The sequence below is a fragment of the Malaya genurostris genome, chromosome 2, assembly GCF_030247185.1.
Source record: "Malaya genurostris strain Urasoe2022 chromosome 2, Malgen_1.1, whole genome shotgun sequence".
Classification (NCBI taxonomy): domain Eukaryota; kingdom Metazoa; phylum Arthropoda; class Insecta; order Diptera; family Culicidae; genus Malaya; species Malaya genurostris.
In genome coordinates, this window is record NC_080571.1 from 75233311 (window position 1) to 75252107 (window position 18797).

The window sequence follows — 18797 nt, forward strand, 5'->3', positions numbered from 1 at the left end:
TGAACGAAATTAACCATTTACAAAACGCTCATTAGACCGGTTGTTCTCTAGGGCCACGAGACCTGAACAAAGGAGCTGCGAACAATCTATGGGGAATGAGTTCTTGAATCTGATCCGATAGGCACTAGAAAAATAGGAATACAGCGAGCAAGGTGGATCGATCAAGCGGAGTGGAATTTACGAAGAATCCGGACCTTGAGTAACTGGCAAGAGCGGCCATGGTTCGAGCTACATGAAGACGTTTGCTAGATACAGCAAAGAACACCACAGGACTAGATTGATAGGTAAGGACTTCTTTCATTTTTCAAAAAAAAAACACAATTGCTCAGTTTTCATTGAAGTAGTAGTCATCAATATTTAATATTGGTTCAACCAAGTCAAACTTTATACGTAACAAAGGAATCAGTTTCCATAATAATGATAATTATAATTATATTATTCAGAGAAAAAAAATCTAATAAACCAAAGAAGAAAATTTAAAATAATTGGTTGATTTGCGCAAAACTTTGTTTTGTAAAACATAGAAAACATAAACAAACAATCGTTTTAACATCTTTTCGTAACAACTCACTATCTGTCCTTCCAAAGGATACCTAATTCATCAATATCTTCCTCAGTTGTTTTATTTCCAAACAGAAATCAATCATTCTCAACAGAGTATTCGGAGCACAACAAAAAATAACAATGACTGAATGGAGTTAATAGTTTCCTTCTCAATGAAAGCTGATTAAATATCTATTTTCCCCCCATTTTTTTATTCACTACACATCAGCCGTAAAGCACAACACTTAAAAGCTAGCTTCGATGCCAACGCCATCCACATTAGAAAGTAGTTATCTTTGCGTAAACCAGGGTTTACTGAAATTTGGAATGTCTTATATTCAAACAAATGTTGGATTCGATCCTTTTATCTTTTCAGGCTGTTTTACGATTAAGTAGTAAATCTATTTATCTAATTGCTTTTCTTATCGGTTTAATAAAGCTAGTGATATTCTGTTAACAATTTACAAAACGTAGATCAACAGCATTGATTTAGCTTGGTCCGCGTTGATTTGTAGGATTAATCTACATACGGACGATGAAGTATATAATTTTATTATACAATATATTTTAATTAGCTAATCATTTCTTTTCCAGTCAACATGAGTAGCTTTCCGAGTGACCTCCAGCATTGGCCGTAAACGAACTTGTAACTTTTATCGCGATTTTTTACGGAGCTGTAATACGACGACGTAACAAGCAACAGAACGACAATCACCGTCTTCGACAAATTTGTTTCGTTGGGTTTTGATTAGTTGAAATCAAAAAGACACGAAACAAAACTATAGAAAACGCACAGAACTAATCACACATTGATTTTTTTAGAGACCATACCCCGTATGAAGGTTTGAAACGAGCTCCATCCATGCATGCAGTAGCGTACAGCTTCATTTGAATCAAAGTCGAAAGAACAGATCTTGTTCAATATCAGGAGCATTATCAGTTACGTTCTCCAGTAATGGCTTACCTACTTGAAGGCAACGATAGGTTGAACAATTTCCCTAAAAGTAGCGAATACATGGTTGGAAACAGTGCATTTCATGGTAGCAGCAAAGTCCAAAGAATTAACTCACCGAGCGTAGCGGAACCCCAACTGCGCATTGGGGCCGTTATCGCCGTCGGGGCTAACTTCTACATGAGCGTACACATTTTTTTGAGGTCGTTTTCGCTCTCTTCGAATTCAGCCAGATGTTCCGCTGGGATGTGTCTTCCATCTGCTTTAGGCAAATACGGTTCGTAATCTAAATCACGTCGCTCATAAAACAATAAATAAGCAGTACTCGGATCGATCTTCGGCCGCACGGGAATCTCCCGGCAAGAACTATCGTTGTAGCAGTACCATGACCCATTCGGATTTGCCGCATAGGAAATATAGTGACCTCCGTTGAGCATCCCCGAGTGACACTGTAAATGAACAGTTATTTCGATAATGGTATTAAAATTATGTAAAACTTTGTTACATACCACAGCTGCATACAGATGATATTTAAGATCGAACGAATCTGTGTCGGCTTTGAGATGATGATTGTGGAAATCTTTAAACTGTCCATCGACCACTGGTGTTTTCGTCAGACTCGACGAAACCAATCGCTTTCGCTGACCCTTTGACATGGCACTGATACGATATTTCGATTTGGTCGGACTTTCCTCAGATTCATTTCCTTCCTGTCGAACACAAACCACCGGCTGTGTGCCGATTATGGCCGGGGTAATAGTAGAACTACCCTCACTCACTTTACATGCAACTCCAGCGCTTACCGGTTCCTTCTCCGCGATAGCAGCACCATCATCGGTTCCATCCGTATCCGCAGATTTCACCCTCTCAATGGTACCCGTTATCGATGATAGCGAAACTTCATCTCCCACTTCGTCGATCATAGACATTTCCCGATCGAACTCCACAATTTCATCGTGGCAATCATGATTGCGACCATCGTATCCATAATGTCCACTACCAGTTCCCTCCAGTAGCTCTTTGTGACGAAGAATGGTTTCCTGTGGAACCGATGCCAGGTACGGTGTGGGATCAAAATCCTCATACGGGAAATTGACCACCTTTTGCGATTTGACCCATTTGTTGTTAACGTAATTGAAGCGTTTCAGATGGACAATCTGAAATTCGAAATAGTATAGCAAATGAATGCAGTCAACGTTTCAGTTTCTCATAGTCTAGAGTAGCATTGTCCAAGTCGAAGCAACCAAGTCAAAATGACTCTCGAGTCAACAGAGACAATTAAATGTGAGATCGGACCTGTTACTACTAGAAACTAATACATATTTGTTAATGATATTTTGTGGGTAGAATGATTAAATTATAATACGAAGATAGTGATGGGCTTAATTCATTCGCGTCCTATATCGTAAATTGTTTTATATTGTAATTCGCCAGCAATCTTATTTCAAATGGGATAAGTAAATACTTAAAATGGATTCTATTTGTTTACCTTCTCTCCTGTTGAACCCGTCACTTTATACGAGGACCATTCAAAATGTTTACGCCGAAATGTGCCAGTAAGACAGTGTGTGTAATTTTGCTCTTACAAAGTAGAGATAATCAGATAAGCAATTTGTTAAATTCGAACTCAACCCGTACCCCATCGAAAGAAAAAAAAAACTTTTACCCGTACTCGACCCGAACCCGAAAATAGCTTTTCTTCCAAATCCGAATATAACATACCCGTGTACGTTGACTAGCTGTATTCTAAAACACTTAGAGCGGCCATTTTGTTACGCCATCTCTTCATCTCTGTCGCATCCCGAGTCACATTTCCTTACCAATCTTCAACATCAACTTCTGTTTGACAACTGCCCAACATATCACAATTGGGCGGAATAGAAGACAGTTGGTTGGATTGATAGCTTTTCAATCCGATAGTCTTAATACCACTGCAGCACTCATCCGCTGTAGTGACAGGTTGCTAAATAAACCAAAATATTACAGGTCCATTTTGAGCTTTAATGTGCAGAAAAAGTGGCTTTTCAGGCAATCTTGATTGTACATTAGAGAATTTATAGTTTTGTTTGTCTCGGAAAACGCAGCTGCAAATACCTTGCCAGATCATAAGCTTTCTTGCACATTTATCAGAAAAAGTTAATTTGATCTTGCCAAGCACATCACCCCGAGCAATGGATATACAGTATTTTGCCAAAGAAGCTGCCTACTACCATAAATCAAATAAACATAGATTTCCCACTGTACGGTGACACTAACAGCACCTCTGCACAGTGGTTCAAAAGCGCAATTTCACGCTCTTAATTGATAACTCATAGGAACGTGATTTTTGAGGTACAGTATCTTCAGCAAAGTTGCTCAGAATGATAGATGCCATCTTTTGACCAATTTTGTTCATGTGATTAATCCCCCTAAAAATGAGATAAAAATATTATTTTAGTTTAGAGCCAACATAGGGGCTAAGTTACTTCGACAAAGTTGTTCAGAAAGATATTTCAAACAAATTTGCTGAAGGTACTATTCCCGTAACATGAGTGTAATTCATGATATAATGTATTTTCTGAAAAGGGTGTTCTAAGTTTTTGTAAGAAAACACATATGTTTTCAATTTATATGAGTTTTTCATGTTATACAAAGTTTTTCATCATTAAAAACTACACAACTTTCTCAAACATACTATGCTGCTATTATTTCAGTTTAATGAAATAGAGCCATTTTTCATGTTTTTTACAAAATTTCAACTTGTCCATCAACAGGCGCAGAAAGGTGCAGATGAGACTACTTACATATTAAACTACTTCGAAAGAGCTTTCATTACTCGTCTGCGATCGTCTGCAGGCGAGATATGTTCTTTTCAAATATCCTTGTCTTTGGCATTTGCAATGATAAGGTTCAGTTCTTGTCAGATCAGATTTCAGTATATTTTCATTACTATGGTACTTGCCACAAAATATGATTTTTTTTTGCACATTGAAGTCTATAAATTGAATAGTTTAGTAACTGTTTTGTCACGACTGTTAAAAAAAGCAATCATCAAATCGAATTAAGTTATGTCATCTTCTGGTAGAGAAAAGATGGATCAATACTCATTTTTTTAGTTATTTGTATTTCTTAACCAGCTAAAAGACTCTTAGGATCGTCCGACAGATTCTTTTTGGACTGTTTCAGCCATTCACGAATATTTGTAACCAAAGGATCCGATGAAACTAATAACCAATTTATGGGATCCCGATTCGTAAGTGATCTGTATTGCTCGCGTGTATAATACTCTCGAAATCTGTATGGAAAAAACTTCTTAATCATTGTGAACAGTACAATATAGCAAGCGTTTATCGATCTCCACTTCAATTGATGAATAGAGGATATTTATCCGCAGAGCTTTTCTATGGAAAAACTTACCAGAGAATGACATAACGTAATTCGACATGATGATTGCTTTTTTTCAAAGTCGTGGCTTCTTATCTCACTTTCAAAAAACGTCTGACAGTTACTTTCAAAAAATGTCTGTAATGATTACTAAATTTTTCTATTTGTAGACTTCGATGTCCATAAAATCCATTAATTGTGAAAGTTACCATGGTAACGAATATATCCTGAAGTCTAATCTGATATACAATGAACCTTCTCATTGCAAATGTCAAGGACAAGGATATTTGGAAAGAACATATCTCGCCTGCAGACGAGTAATTCAACCACGGTATGAAAGCTCTTTCGAAGTAGTTTAATATGTAAGTAGTCTCATCTGCACCTTTCTGCGCCTTTTGATGATAAACAAGTTGAAATTTTGCAATAAAAAACATGCAAAATGGCTCTATTCCATTAAACTGAAATAATAGCAGCATAGTATGTTTGAGAAAGTTGTGTAGAAAGTTTTAATGATGAAATACTTTGTATAACATGAAAAACTCATATAAATTGAAAATATATGTGTTTTCTTACAAAAACTTAGAAGGTTTTAGAACACCCTTTTCTGAAAATACATTATATCATGAATTACACTCATGTTACGGGAATAGTACCTTCAGCAAATTTGTTTGAAATATCTTTCTGAACAACTTTGTCGAAGTAACTTAGCCCCTATGTTGGCTCTAAACTAATATTTTTATCTCACTTTTAGGAGGATTAATCACATAAATAGAATTTGCCAAAAGATGGCGTCTATCATTCTGAGCAACTTTGCTGAAGATACTGTACCTCAAAAATCACGTTCCTATGAGTTATCAATTAAGAGCGTGAAATTGCGCTTTTGAACCACTGTGCTCTGGTGAGAAACGGGTGTACTTTTTTTCCATTAGCCACTGTGGTTGTGTTAAATGCGCAGGCAACTTTATGCATGCATTTTAGGAGTATTTAAGCACCTATTCTCCACCAGATGGCGCTTTTGGCGTCACGGGTTGCTCACCTACATTACTATTACACTGGAAAATCTATGTTTATTTGATGTATGCTACTACGTACGTTTAATTGCCCATGGGAATGAATCCTTCATATTTCATAAGAAGCTGAAGCATAAGCAGCTCGGTTCACTGCCAGTTTTAGTGTTTCGAAGCAAAACAACAAGCGTCTGATCACTAGATGCGTCGTAACTATGACAATGATTGTTTAGGTTTGGAAAAATATCAAGTTACAGTATGAACGATATTGAGCAATTTTGCCTTATATCCATAGTGATTCTTACAATAACAAAGTAAAAAACTACGTAGAACCATTGTCTAGAATTTATTTAGTTTATTATTGCATCATCCCATGACACATTAAAATCAGTTGTGCAAGAAATCATTATTTGCTGAATGTAAACATATGTTTACTTCCTTTCTAACTTGTATTGTTTCCATGACATAGTGTGGGCACTACTCGAGGCTCGTTAACGGAGGGTCAATAAAATTGCATTATGACTGAACCAACTGGTTCGCGATTACTGATTAACATTTTTCAATAAATCGTATGGGACATTGTAATGTTGAGTTTATCTTTGGTACGAGCGCCACTACTTATATTTCGGGAATTGCGAATAAGAACAAACATTGTTATGTGAAAATGGCTTTATTGTTTTTCAAAGTAGTCTCCATGATAATCGATACACTTTTGCAAGCACTCGAACCAATCAGACAAGCATTTTTGCCTCTGTGAAGATGGTACCTCAAAAACATGGTTTTTGGATGCTTCAACAGCATCTTCTGGCGTCAAAAATCGTAGACCACGCAATTATTTCATGATATGCGAAAATAAAAATAAATCAATGAGTGCCAAGTCAGGGCTGTACTGTGGATGACCCACCAATTCGACGTTTTGGCCGGTCAAAAAGGCGCTGGAATGAGCTGATATGTGAGAGCTCGCATTATCATAATGGAGGATGATTCGTCTTGTCTTGTTCGCTTTGCGAATTTCTCCAAAGACTTCAGGCATACAAATTGTTGTGTATCATTCAGAGTTGACCGTCTTACGTTGCTCCAGCAGCACAGTTGCCACATGACCCGATCTTCCGAAAAAACAGGCGACTATTTGCTTCAAAGTGCTTCGTGCTCGAACAACTTTTGTTGGATTTTGCTCGTCTTGGAACACCCACACAGTCGATTGCTGTGTTGCTTTCGGCTTATACATATAATTCCATGATTCCTCACCTGTTACGATCTTATATACGCCGGGTGATGCACCACGATCGTATTTTTTAAACATTTCTCTGCGCCAATCGACACGAGCCTCTTTTTGAGCGATTGGCAAATTCTGCTGCATCCAACGAGAACAAACCCATTTTACGGCCAGATGTTCATACAATATTAAATGCACGCGTGTGGAACTAATGCCCAAAAATGCCTCTATCTCACGGTATGTCACATGACGATCTTGCATCATCAGTTCAAACACAGCATCGATGGTTTCTGGCAAAACAACTGATTTTGGACGACCTTCACGAAATTCGTCGGCGACCGATAAGATAATTCACGTCGAAAGTTGTGAAATATAATCCAACGAAATCCTTCTCTTGAAATTTCCACTTTTTAGCCATATTGGGTTTTTTTAACTCACTGTAAACAACACAAATAGCGCTTGTACATCAAAACGTTCCGAGTACGTTTATGTTAAAAAATGTCAAACTTTATTTTGGTGTTGCCAGATTTTAGCTATTAACATTAGTCATTATTGACATCCCGAAATATATGTAACGGTCTACGTATCTATTATCTCTCTCCGAACAGAATCAGCCTAGAGGTCGTGAGGAATCCGGCGGCACAACAAATGTGACCAAGAGTAAATCCACTGGGTTCCTGCTTCCATGCCGTGAAAGGCCACACATGCTGGTGCTTCACTTTCCTTAATTTCAGTAACCAATTTTCTTTTCAATGTTTCACATCTATTTATTCTATTTTACTAAACTACGACCTTCGTTCAACAAACATTATTTTAAATACTTAAGTTTTTATTTTTCTATTCCCGGTTCCCAATTTATGGAGTAATATGTGCCAAAAGTGACAACAAATATGACCTCAATTTTCTCAGAGATGTTACAACCGATTCTCTTAAACTTAGATTCAAATTAAAAGCCTCATGATCCCATAGAACGGTATTACATTTCATCTGAATTCCAGTTCTAGAATTACAGAACGTTTAGTAGAAAAAAAATCGATTTCATTAGCGTATTTTCATACATAGGTTTCAAACATGGAAGTCAAGCATATTGTAGATTATTGGGCTTCCATCTACAAGATTGATTATTGTGTATATGGAAGTTGTAGAGTCGAGCCAATGAGCATTATATTTTGAGCATTCACAAGGGACTATCGCACGATATGCCCTAATCACATGTTAGTACCGATATGACGATGCAAAAAGCGGCAAACAGACGCTTGTACTTTTTGCTGCGTTCAAAACAAATTTTAATTGTGTGGAAATCAACTCAAAAGTTTTTTCTGACTTTTCATATAGTATCATAAATTGAAGAGTATCAATCGGAAAGGTGAGTGGATTGAATATTTATGAGGTGAAATCGGTCTATTTCGTGATTTAATACCGAATGCTCTCAAGATTTTCGCAAATAAAGATTTGTTTTGTCATTTTCAAAATGTCTACCGATTTTGGTTATCGGCACCCCATTTTTTTCGACAAACCATAAAAAATTGTCAATGATATGCAGGCTGATGTTAAGACAAAGCAAGCCAAAGTTCCAAATCATCGACCAACAGGACCAAGGCGAAGTCACCATTAGACAATGAAGACTTTTGTCCAAAACGCTTCCAAAAAGAAAAAAATTGTTTTTTCTTTAAATAACTGCAGTCTTTACTTATATTTTTCCATTTTTTTGGGGTGCCGGTAACCGAACACCTTTTTTCAAATGGCCAAAATTATCATTTTAACTTAATTGATTTTTTTTCATTCAAATGAATCAAAACCAGTTGTTAGCTAGGGACTTTAGCTTTCCATTGATGTATAGATGTTCGCATAATGTGTGAGAAGTTATGAGGTTCAAATAAAAGGGCGCCGGTAACCGAACACTCTTCCCTACTACTTTCCGATGCAGAACTTTTTTTTTTTTTTTTAAATAACTATTTATTGGTATATGAGTTAAAATTAAATTATTAAGATTTAAATTGGGTGTTCAACCACAAGTGGTGACTTTTCAGCCCTGTTATATATATATATATATATATATATATATATATATATATATATATATATATATATATATATATATATATATATATATATATATATATATATATATATATATATATATATATATATATATATATATATATGATTTGGTTATTACCATGAAGACATCATTTGCTTTCGCAATTCTGAGATTTTTGTGTAGGGAAAATTCTAAACCTACTTGTATTTCGATGCGGAACTTGACCTTCTGTTTCAACAGACTTCACAGCCATGATCATCGCTACGATCCTATAGTACTAAGAATCATTCCAATATCCGAAAATATCAAGTTGTTGTTCACATCACTTTGGCCATTAAATTTAAAACAGCTTTAAGTCGACTGCGTACAAGTGCTTCAAGCACTTCTAAGAGAGATTATCGTCGTTGATGTAAAGCAGGAACAGAGGAGGTCCAAGATGGGTACCTTATGGTAAACTATAGTAAAAAAAATTAGAAACCTATGCGGTTGAGTTTCGTTTAGGCGAAATTATGATTGATCTTGTCCTTTGCGGGTGATTAATCCATATAAACAGAGTCTGACTGATGTTCCTTCTCCATTTCATGAATGATTTACAATACGTGAAATTTGTGTTTGCCGTACGCTTGGAAACGAATCCATGTTGGTCGGCAGATATGTACTGTGAGCTACAACGGTACATGATATTCTTGACAAAGCTACGACAGTTGGAGCTTATATTCCGCATAAACGAATACCATAAACTAACCATACTAGTACATCGTCAAACGTTCAATAATATGGATTGCATTTTTAAATTGAATAGTTTATTACGCTGATCAAATGGTACTTCTACATGCGATAATGATAATGATAATGATGATAGAGGACTAATGAAAACGCTACTCTATGAAGATGCGATGCTGGCGGAACGTTTCATTGAGTACAATTGATGGAATACCGTCAGGGCTTGCGCGCTTCAATAACATCACCCAGCGGTTGGCAATCCATACAACAATGCATTAAATTACACTATCACTTACCAGAATCGGTGGCAGTTTCCAAATTTGCAGCTTTTTGGTTGCAGGCTTTTTCTGCTTACAGTGGGAACAGTGGTACCACTGTTCCAATTTTTCCTCGGAGGTAAACGCCCGCAAACAGTGGTCCAAATCGACCGGTTCGGTCTGTTGCTTTCGGCAAATCGAGACAGATTCATGCTCGGTCCATAACTACGGATTATGATAAATGTAACATATCAATAGGACTGTGTTGTGCTTATCTGGAAATCTTACCCGTTCCCGTGTACTCTGGTAACGTAAATGTAGCGCGGTTGGATCCCAGTCGATGGCAATTTGGTTATGACTGGAGTTTAGGCACCGCAGTGAGGGCGTCGGGGAAGACTGATTACCATCCAGTGAAGATCCGCTTGAACTTCCGTACGTTTTACGACGAAACGTTGGTGTGTGTTCCCTTGACGAAAGATTCGGTGTGGAACTGTTACCTACGATACACGATTAGAAGTATGCTCAAAACTATAGGACTTTGATTGTCGGGTACTTACTGTATAAAGCAGCCGAATAATTTAGGCCTTGCAGTAGCGGCTCGTCGTTGCAAGGTATTTCGCACCCTCGACAAAATCGAGACCATGGGCAAAGAGCACATATTCGTCCCCCATTCGCGACGGCTCGTAATGTGAACGGAAAATCATAACCTAAACTATCATCACTGTGAATACAAATTTTTTTCATAAGCTCAAATAGTTAATTAAATGCATCCGTCTGAATTACCAGTCTGTCGCATGATTCGACTGATCGGGCGGCGTCGGTGGAAGAGGACTCAACAACCGAGCAACCTGTAACCATACCGAGCAGTAGAGTTCCTTGTTCGTCACACCGTCATAACATGGGATCAGAAGTGGCACACCGAAAAGACCGGGCCGTGATTTATGGTGCGATAGGAAATAGGTATCCTGTCGACTTAGCTTTCGGTGGACCGCTATCAAATAGTTGTTCTTTGGCTGATTGTTGTATATTCCGCCGCTGTTCGCACTCAACGGTCGTCTAATTGCACTTAAATTGAAGGAATCACCTTGGTGGTGGTGGTGGTGTTTTTGTTGTTGCTGCTGTTGATGGTGATGATGCATAGTATTGCTGTCGACGTATGGAAAAGGATCACTCTCATCGGTAGCGTGGTCATTATAGATAATATCACATTCGTTGCAGGGAGTTTTTTGCTCATCCGGTTCGCTTGACATGCCACTGCCCGCAGATGCATTCCAGCCGATGTCCACATTATTCAGCAAATTGGTTGTTGATATCGTTTTGTGAGATTGATCCTTGTACTGCGCGTTGTTAGCAAACTGGGGTATTTCATTGAATATAAACGTACTGTCAGGACTAGCACTGACTTCGGTAGTGTGCTGAAATATTTCAAGGTACTGTTAAAAACAACCGCTTCACGGGGAAATCATTCAGTTCCTTTACTAGTTAATCTCGAAATGCCCCCTAGGAAAAGATATAAATTTCAATTTGCAAACCAACTAATTCAACTTTTAACTAGAGTAGTGTGAGAACTTGAAGGAATATAAGCTAAAATAGCAGAATTACCAATTATCCATCTTAATGCATTAGCAAAATGTTACAGAGTAAACTGTGTTGGTTACCGTCAAGGGTTTTAGCAGGAGTGCAAAATTTTATCGTGTTTAGTAAAGCCAATAGATAATAATAATCAACTCTGTTGGTGAAATGCTTTTGTGAATGTTATCGTTACTTCGAGTAGAGCCTGCTCATTGAAAGAAAATCGTGTTTCTAACTCTCTATTCACTTTAGAGACTATTTGATCATACAAAATCAAACCTTTCAAAACTAGAACCAAAATTGTGTCAATGAATATTAATCAGTTTTCTGGTTTCTTCCGATAGATGGTATTCTTGTGTCTGGCGACAAAAGCATAGGGCTAGTTAGGCTGATGATGCTAAAGAAGAACTGATCATCTGTAGGTAGAATGCCGTAGGAATAAAAATGTCCTAGAGCCACCGTGCGCTTGTGAAAGTTTATGGCGATCGTGCTCTAACACTTTCAACATGTGAAACGCGGCTCGAAAATTCCAAGATAATTATTGCGACCCAAATGACGCAGCATGCTCTGGCAAGTGAAAATCTTTTTATGAAAACAAACTTCAAGCAATATTGAATATATAATAAGAAGATTACAAGCAGACGTAACGAGCACTGGGAGTTTAGCAAAAAGCAATTTTCAAATGTTTATAATGCATGGAAAAGATTCAGAAATGTGGAAATTGGGTGCCACATTAACTGACCGAGAGACAAATGGGGAACCAAGAAGCGACGAAAAATGATTTGTCTGGAGGACCCTAATCGCAAGGAATCGAGGTGAAGCATCGACGGCACAGCCAAATCAAAACGATCGGCATAAGTCAAATGGCATTTACGACTGACTGAAAAGCCTTCTAGGTGAAGTGCTTGACCATGCGGCTTCTTACTCGCCAGACCAGGCCCCATCCGATACCACCTCTATGCCACGTTGAGCCATGTACTTTCTGAGCGCCGCTTTGAATATTGGTCCATCCAATGCACAGTGGGGAAAACAGAATAAAAAATGCGACTGTGCTCAGAATCCTAAGTAAATATTCTCAAAGTGGGTTTTTCTTATGCAAAAATTACTGTAGAATCGGTGGATGATAATTCACTTTCATGTTCGTTAAGCCCCCATTTCGCTTTTTTTCTGATTTTACTTCGAAGATTGATTGTTAAACTCTGAGCAACATGAATTCGACTTAATTAAACGGTTTTTTCTGACATCTTCATAAGTTCTATCAGAGTGACCGCAACTAAATGGATTCTGTTTCACCCTAAATCTTCTTCTCCCACAAATTTACAGAAAAAAAGTTCTCCTGTTTGAGATAATTATTGTTACCCAAGACAGTTCTATGTTTCGAATATAACCCCACCAATTAGTTAAAGGATAATTTCCATGATCACATGACTAGTGCTACAACGTTGTACCCCATTTTTCCCTAAAACTAAATTTTTAGTTGACATTTTTAAGTTTTGGCTGGATAAATTAAGAACATCACATTTGTCCTATTTTTTTAAATAAATTTTAGCAATTTCTCTATTGAAAAACATAACAAAACAATTAACCTCTAACGTGTTCGACAACTAGCTAAAAAACAGCATTGGAAAACATATCACCAATAGAGCGCCTATAATCCAGAGTGACGACATCTCATCCGTAATGCTGGCAACAATTCAAAACTTTTATGCCCCGTTTACACTTCTGCTGGCAGCCAGCATGCTGGTGCGAGTGTACTGCCCTCTTAGGAAAAAAACGTTCAACTGTGGTCCAATGATCCAACGTATTAGACCAACGAAGGACCGCCGTTGAACGTTTTTTTCCTAAGAGGGCAGTACACTGGCACAAGCATGCTGACAACCAGCAACAGTGTAAACGCTACATTAGCGGCCCTTACACGAGCATTGTTTTTTGTCATTTTTAATGATGACTAAGTAATGATGTAGGGTAAGGGCTCCCTTTTTCATCTCATTTGTAAGAACGTCGCCTCAAAACTCCAATTTAGTCACCAAAATCACTACAACTTTTTTATATTACTACCTAATTCGCCTTGCTCCACGTTAAGAATTGATTCACAATTCTTGAAAATGTAACTAATGTTCATGAAACAGCTAGAAACACTTATGATGTGTTCACTACTCTACTACTAATTTCATTTCAATGGATTTTTATCCATTCTATCGTTGGTCCTTTATTCATCCTATAAATTAATAATGGCGACAGCAATCAAAACAAAATATTACACTATTACACTCTCAGGTTCAAAATGTCAAAATTCTTCTTTAAAACGGCCTAATGCCAACTATGAGGCAACACACGATATTTTTAGAACCAGTTTGAATTCATTTCAACGTTTAAAAAATTTTCGGTCGTTCCCGTTACCTTCCACTTCAAATTTAAAATTTTATTTCAAAGTTAATTTGGTGAACTTTAAATAAAACCAAAAAAGATTTGCCACAATGGTTATTTCAATAGTATTTAACACGCTCTTTCTGGTAATATTTGAAGCCGAAACATTTCTATTGAAATATTAATATCAATAATATAATTAAACTAATGTCACGGATACCAAAAACATACTTTTTGATAATAATGTGAAGAAGAAAAACAATTTTTGTTTTGTAACATTATGAGATAACTTGGCAACTTTGCGAAACCAAATGAGATGAAAACAAAGCGCAATCAAGTGAACAAAGTGAAAATCTTTCATCTCATATTTTTGAAGACTTTTATTACTTGTCGGGTTATTTTTGAAGTTTTTAATCGTTAACTAAACAAGTGGCAAGTGAACATTACTAATTATGAAGTCATCCAGCATTCGATGGTAGTGTAATTGTGAGAAATAGTGATCATGTTTTGAGATGAATCGATTAGTAGATAATCAGAAACATGACGAACTGTAAACCTTGAGACGAAAATGTGTCCTAAATTGAAAAGTGAGTTTATTTTAAATGAAAAAAACGATCACCGAAGAATTTAAAACCATTTCTTTCAATGGGAAAGTGTGACAATAGCTTTTATAATCATTTTAAAACATTTCACAGTTTGGTACAGGTAGGTTGTAAGATATTATTCATGTTCAAAGTAATGAGGTGACGGGATGAGATGGAAATAGGAGCTCAGATGAAATAGGGAGCCGTTACCGTATTTCAAATTTGATAGAAATCTCTTCATTACTGCACCATTACACGTTCATTAAAAAGATATTATTTTTTAGTAATGACATTTTTAATGACTCGTGTCAGGGCCGCAATTAATCCGAAATATTGGCAGTGTCGTTCGCTTTGTATTGTATTTGACAGATTGTTTGCTCGTTTGGGACAAAGCTGTCATTCAAAACGAAAATTTGTCGTCACTCCGGGTTTAGGCACTCTAATCATCAAATATCAAGAAGGCTATGTGTGTGATGTAAACAAGAACCATAGCAACCATATTTTTGTTCCCGATTAAAGAGACATCATAGCTGTTTTGTTTTAACACTCAAATGCTCGGGTAGGGATTTTCATCGAACTCTTGATACCGTTGACCAATTTTCATGCGTCCAGTGTCAAAAAACCAGATTTTCTTCTAGTCCATGCTGACTCATACGGAACCGCGGCGGTCCAAGAACACCGGATTTATTCCAGATCGCGTTGGGGTGGTTCTCACACTTTTTTGGTCGAATGCCTATTTTAAATATATTACTCGTTCTACTGTCCACCAAGTAGAAAAAAAAATTGAAATTCTGCGACAATCAACATTTTTACAGTTAACTCGAGATTTAGATATAAAATAGATAGAAATGATACAAAAATTCCCAATCCCAACGAAATTAATTGTTAATTCAAGACCCTATCGTTCAAATATTGGGTAGGCAACACAACAAAAAAACCTCACATGTCTTTGCTCAACCGGAGAAATAAAGTGAGGTCGACTGATATAGGAATGAAGTTTTTGAGTGTGAAATTGGATCACACGGAATCAACTAAAATGTGAACTTAACCGACCGTGCACAGTCAGATCAAATACCAAATTATTTTCTAGCGGGATGTCTTCTTAGTTGTGTATCATAATATCCACAATAATTCAGTGGGCAGAACGATTGTATTGGAGAAGGTTGCGGATAGATTTATAACTGTCTCTAAAAGCTTATGGCGCCAGTTTTTGGATTTCATTGTTTTCATTTTATCAGTCTTAATTTCAGACCGTCTTTTCGTTGGGTAATGGAGAAAAGTTCTGCATTAGGCGTGTTTTCTTTTGACGTATGTGGACAACACTAAGAACTTTCAAAGATCTCGTTCAAATATAACTTTTCGAGTCATTTTTAGTCCTGGTTTTTCTTCTTGTGTGAAAGACAAAAACGGAAAATTTTTAAATCAGACAGTTTATTTGAGGCCAAACAGTATATTTGTGACTCTAAAGCGACGACTTTCCACAGAGGAAATTATGACAAAGATTAAGTTTTGTGATAAAGATTTGCATGACTATTACATTTGTATTTGGTTCTATGATTCGCAAGTCCTCTCACTCAGTAATAACTAAACGATATCTAGAACAAGATTTCTGGATCAGAATACTGAATCTGAAGCTGGATTTCTTAAAGAGATTTGTGGTGCTTACTGCCAACACTGGTTTACAGCGCACCTCGAAATACACCCCTGCCAAAAGACAGTATGTATGAAACAGCAGAGAAGAAAAGACAAATAAATTACACGTGATTATCAGTAAACGTTTGCAATCGATTTATTCGAAATCCGCTCTCGGCTCCCACATTTTGGTGACCCCGACGTGATAGCTGAAATCAGAAGTGCAAATGGCAAATCGAGACGAGCAAGAAAATGCTGCAGTTGCCGCGGGAGTGTCGGTCAAGCTTCCTGACTTTTGGAAAAATGATCCGGTGATGTGGTTCGCTCAAGCCGAGGCACAATTTGCTTTGGCCAACGTTGTACGCGATCACACAAAATTCTATCACATCATTGCGAAAATTGACCAATCTGTTATCTGCCACGTAGCGGATTTAGTCACAGCTCCGCCAGACGTGAATAAATACGAAACAGTCAAGCAACGGTTGATTTCTCGATTCCAAGTGTCGGCACAGGGACGACTGGAACGACTTTTGAGTGCTTGCGACCTTGGAGACATGCGCCCTACTCATCTCCTCGCAAAAATGCAAGAAATCGCAACCGGATTAAATGTGACGGACGACCTAATGAAGATGCTGTTTCTACAGCGAATGCCTGCAAACATTAAGGCGGTGTTATCAATCAGCGATGGTACTATAGGAAAGCTTGCCGAAATGGCAGACAAGATGGCTGAGCATCCATCCTCGCACGTTGCTGCCACATCCGTAAATGGCACCGAATCAGTTGCGGTGTCCGAATTGCAAAACCAGATTGCTGCGCTCACAATGGAAATTCGCCGTATCAAATTCGCGAGAGATTCTTCCAGAAGCCGATCCACGTCAAGATCCAGTCGCGATCAGGATCAAGAAATATGTTGGTTCCATAGGAAGTTTGCCGGACGAGCGCTGAAATGTCGCGAACCCTGTAAATATAATCAAAAAAACTAAAATCTTGTTCGCTTGAAACGGCGGAAGCGAACGCATTCACAAAAAGTCGCCGTATTATGTTATACGACCGTTCGTCCAAGATGAAATTCTTGATCGATACGGGCTCGGATGTATCAATTATTCCAGCAACAAATAAAGACCGAACTAAAGGCGCTACGTCATTCGTCTTACATGCAGCAAATGGTACAACAATAAAAGTATACGACAAACGATACGTCACAACAGATTTGGGCTTGCGTCGACGATTCACCTGGTCGTTCCTAGTCGCTGACGTGGGGGTGGCTATTATCGGTGCTGACTTTCTAGCTTCTTTCGGTATACTGGTGGATTTGAAACACCGACGATTGGTGGACGAATTAACCAAGCTATCATCGACCGGCGGCACGGCTGAAGCCTCTATTTTCAACGTAACATTGATAGCTTCAGATCACCCGTTTCGGAACCTTCTTGCGGAGTTCAAGGAAATCACGCTACCAACGCTTATCAAGACATCAGCACAGCACGAGGTTACCCACCATATACAAACCAAAGGACCTCCTGTCGCAAGCAAATGCCGACGAATGGCACCAGACAAGGTGAGTGCAGCAAAAAAAGAGTTTCAAGTGATGATCGACCTCGGAATATGCCGACCCTCGAGCAGTTGCTGGGCAAGCCCCCTTCATTGTGTGCCAAAAAAGAGTGGAGAATGGAGATTTGTAGGGGATTATAGAGCATTAAATAATGTGACCGTACCAGATCGTTACCCTGTTCCCCACATTCACGATTTACTTAACACTTTCCAGGGCAAAACTATTTTTACAACCTTGGACCTACAAAGAGCCTATCACCAAATACCGGTAGAGAAGGTGGATGTACCCAAGACTGCGGTAATTACCCCGTTCGGCCTATATGAGTTCACCCGGATGCAATTCGGATTGTGTAATGCCAGTCAAACGTTCCAGAGGTTTATGCACAGAGTATTCAAAGATATGGATTTCGTTGTCGTTTTCGTCGATGACATTTGCATTGCATCGCGGACGCCTGAAGAACACTACGAGCATGTGCGCGCCGTATTCGAACGACTGAAATTGTACGGCCTTGTCATCAACGTCGAAAAAAGTTGTTTTGCGAAGACCCACGTTAATTTTCTGGGATACGTCATAAACAAAGATGGAATCCTTCCATTACCTGATAGGGTTAAGGCTGTGACAAATTTCCCGATACCTGATACCGTTAAGGAGTTAAGACGATTTCTTGCTTTGCTGAACTCATATAAAAGGTTTATTTCGCACGCGTCTGACTTACAGGCAGACCTTCAGAGTCTTATTCCTGGAAACAAAAAGAACGATTCCCGAAAAATCGTTTGGAGTGAAAAAGGACGATCAGCTTTCGAGCGGTGTAAACAATCATTAGCTGACTCAGCGCTGTTACATTATCCAGATTCAACGAAACCATTAAGCTTGTATATCGACGCATCAAATACTGCTGCGGGGGCTGTGTTACAGCAGTACGATGGAAGCAGCTGGGTTCCATTAGGCTTCTACTCCGAAAAATTTTCACCGTCCCAATTGAAGTACT

At 38.1% G+C, this 18797-nt stretch overlaps 1 protein-coding gene across 7 annotated transcripts in view; it reads right to left on the reverse strand.

Moving 5' to 3' along the window:
• Positions 1 to 387: 387 nt before the first annotated feature.
• The window catches only part of LOC131432883 (ubiquitin carboxyl-terminal hydrolase 32), a 53814-nt gene continuing 35404 nt past the window's right edge, over positions 388 to 18797 (reverse strand). For 6 of the 7 annotated variants that reach the window (XM_058599446.1, XM_058599444.1, XM_058599449.1 and 3 more), the window contains exons 7-13: positions 10886 to 11517; positions 10660 to 10823; positions 10391 to 10599; positions 10142 to 10327; positions 2005 to 2652; positions 1614 to 1944; positions 388 to 1541 (exon numbers count right to left, since the gene is read on the reverse strand). In XM_058599446.1, the coding sequence (XP_058455429.1) occupies positions 1672 to 1944; positions 2005 to 2652; positions 10142 to 10327; positions 10391 to 10599; positions 10660 to 10823; positions 10886 to 11517 (2112 nt within the window). In that variant the 3' untranslated portion in view covers positions 388 to 1541; positions 1614 to 1671. The remainder of the gene's footprint in view (positions 1542 to 1613; positions 1945 to 2004; positions 2653 to 10141; positions 10328 to 10390; positions 10600 to 10659; positions 10824 to 10885; positions 11518 to 18797) is intronic. The other variant, XM_058599450.1, reaches the window with a different exon arrangement.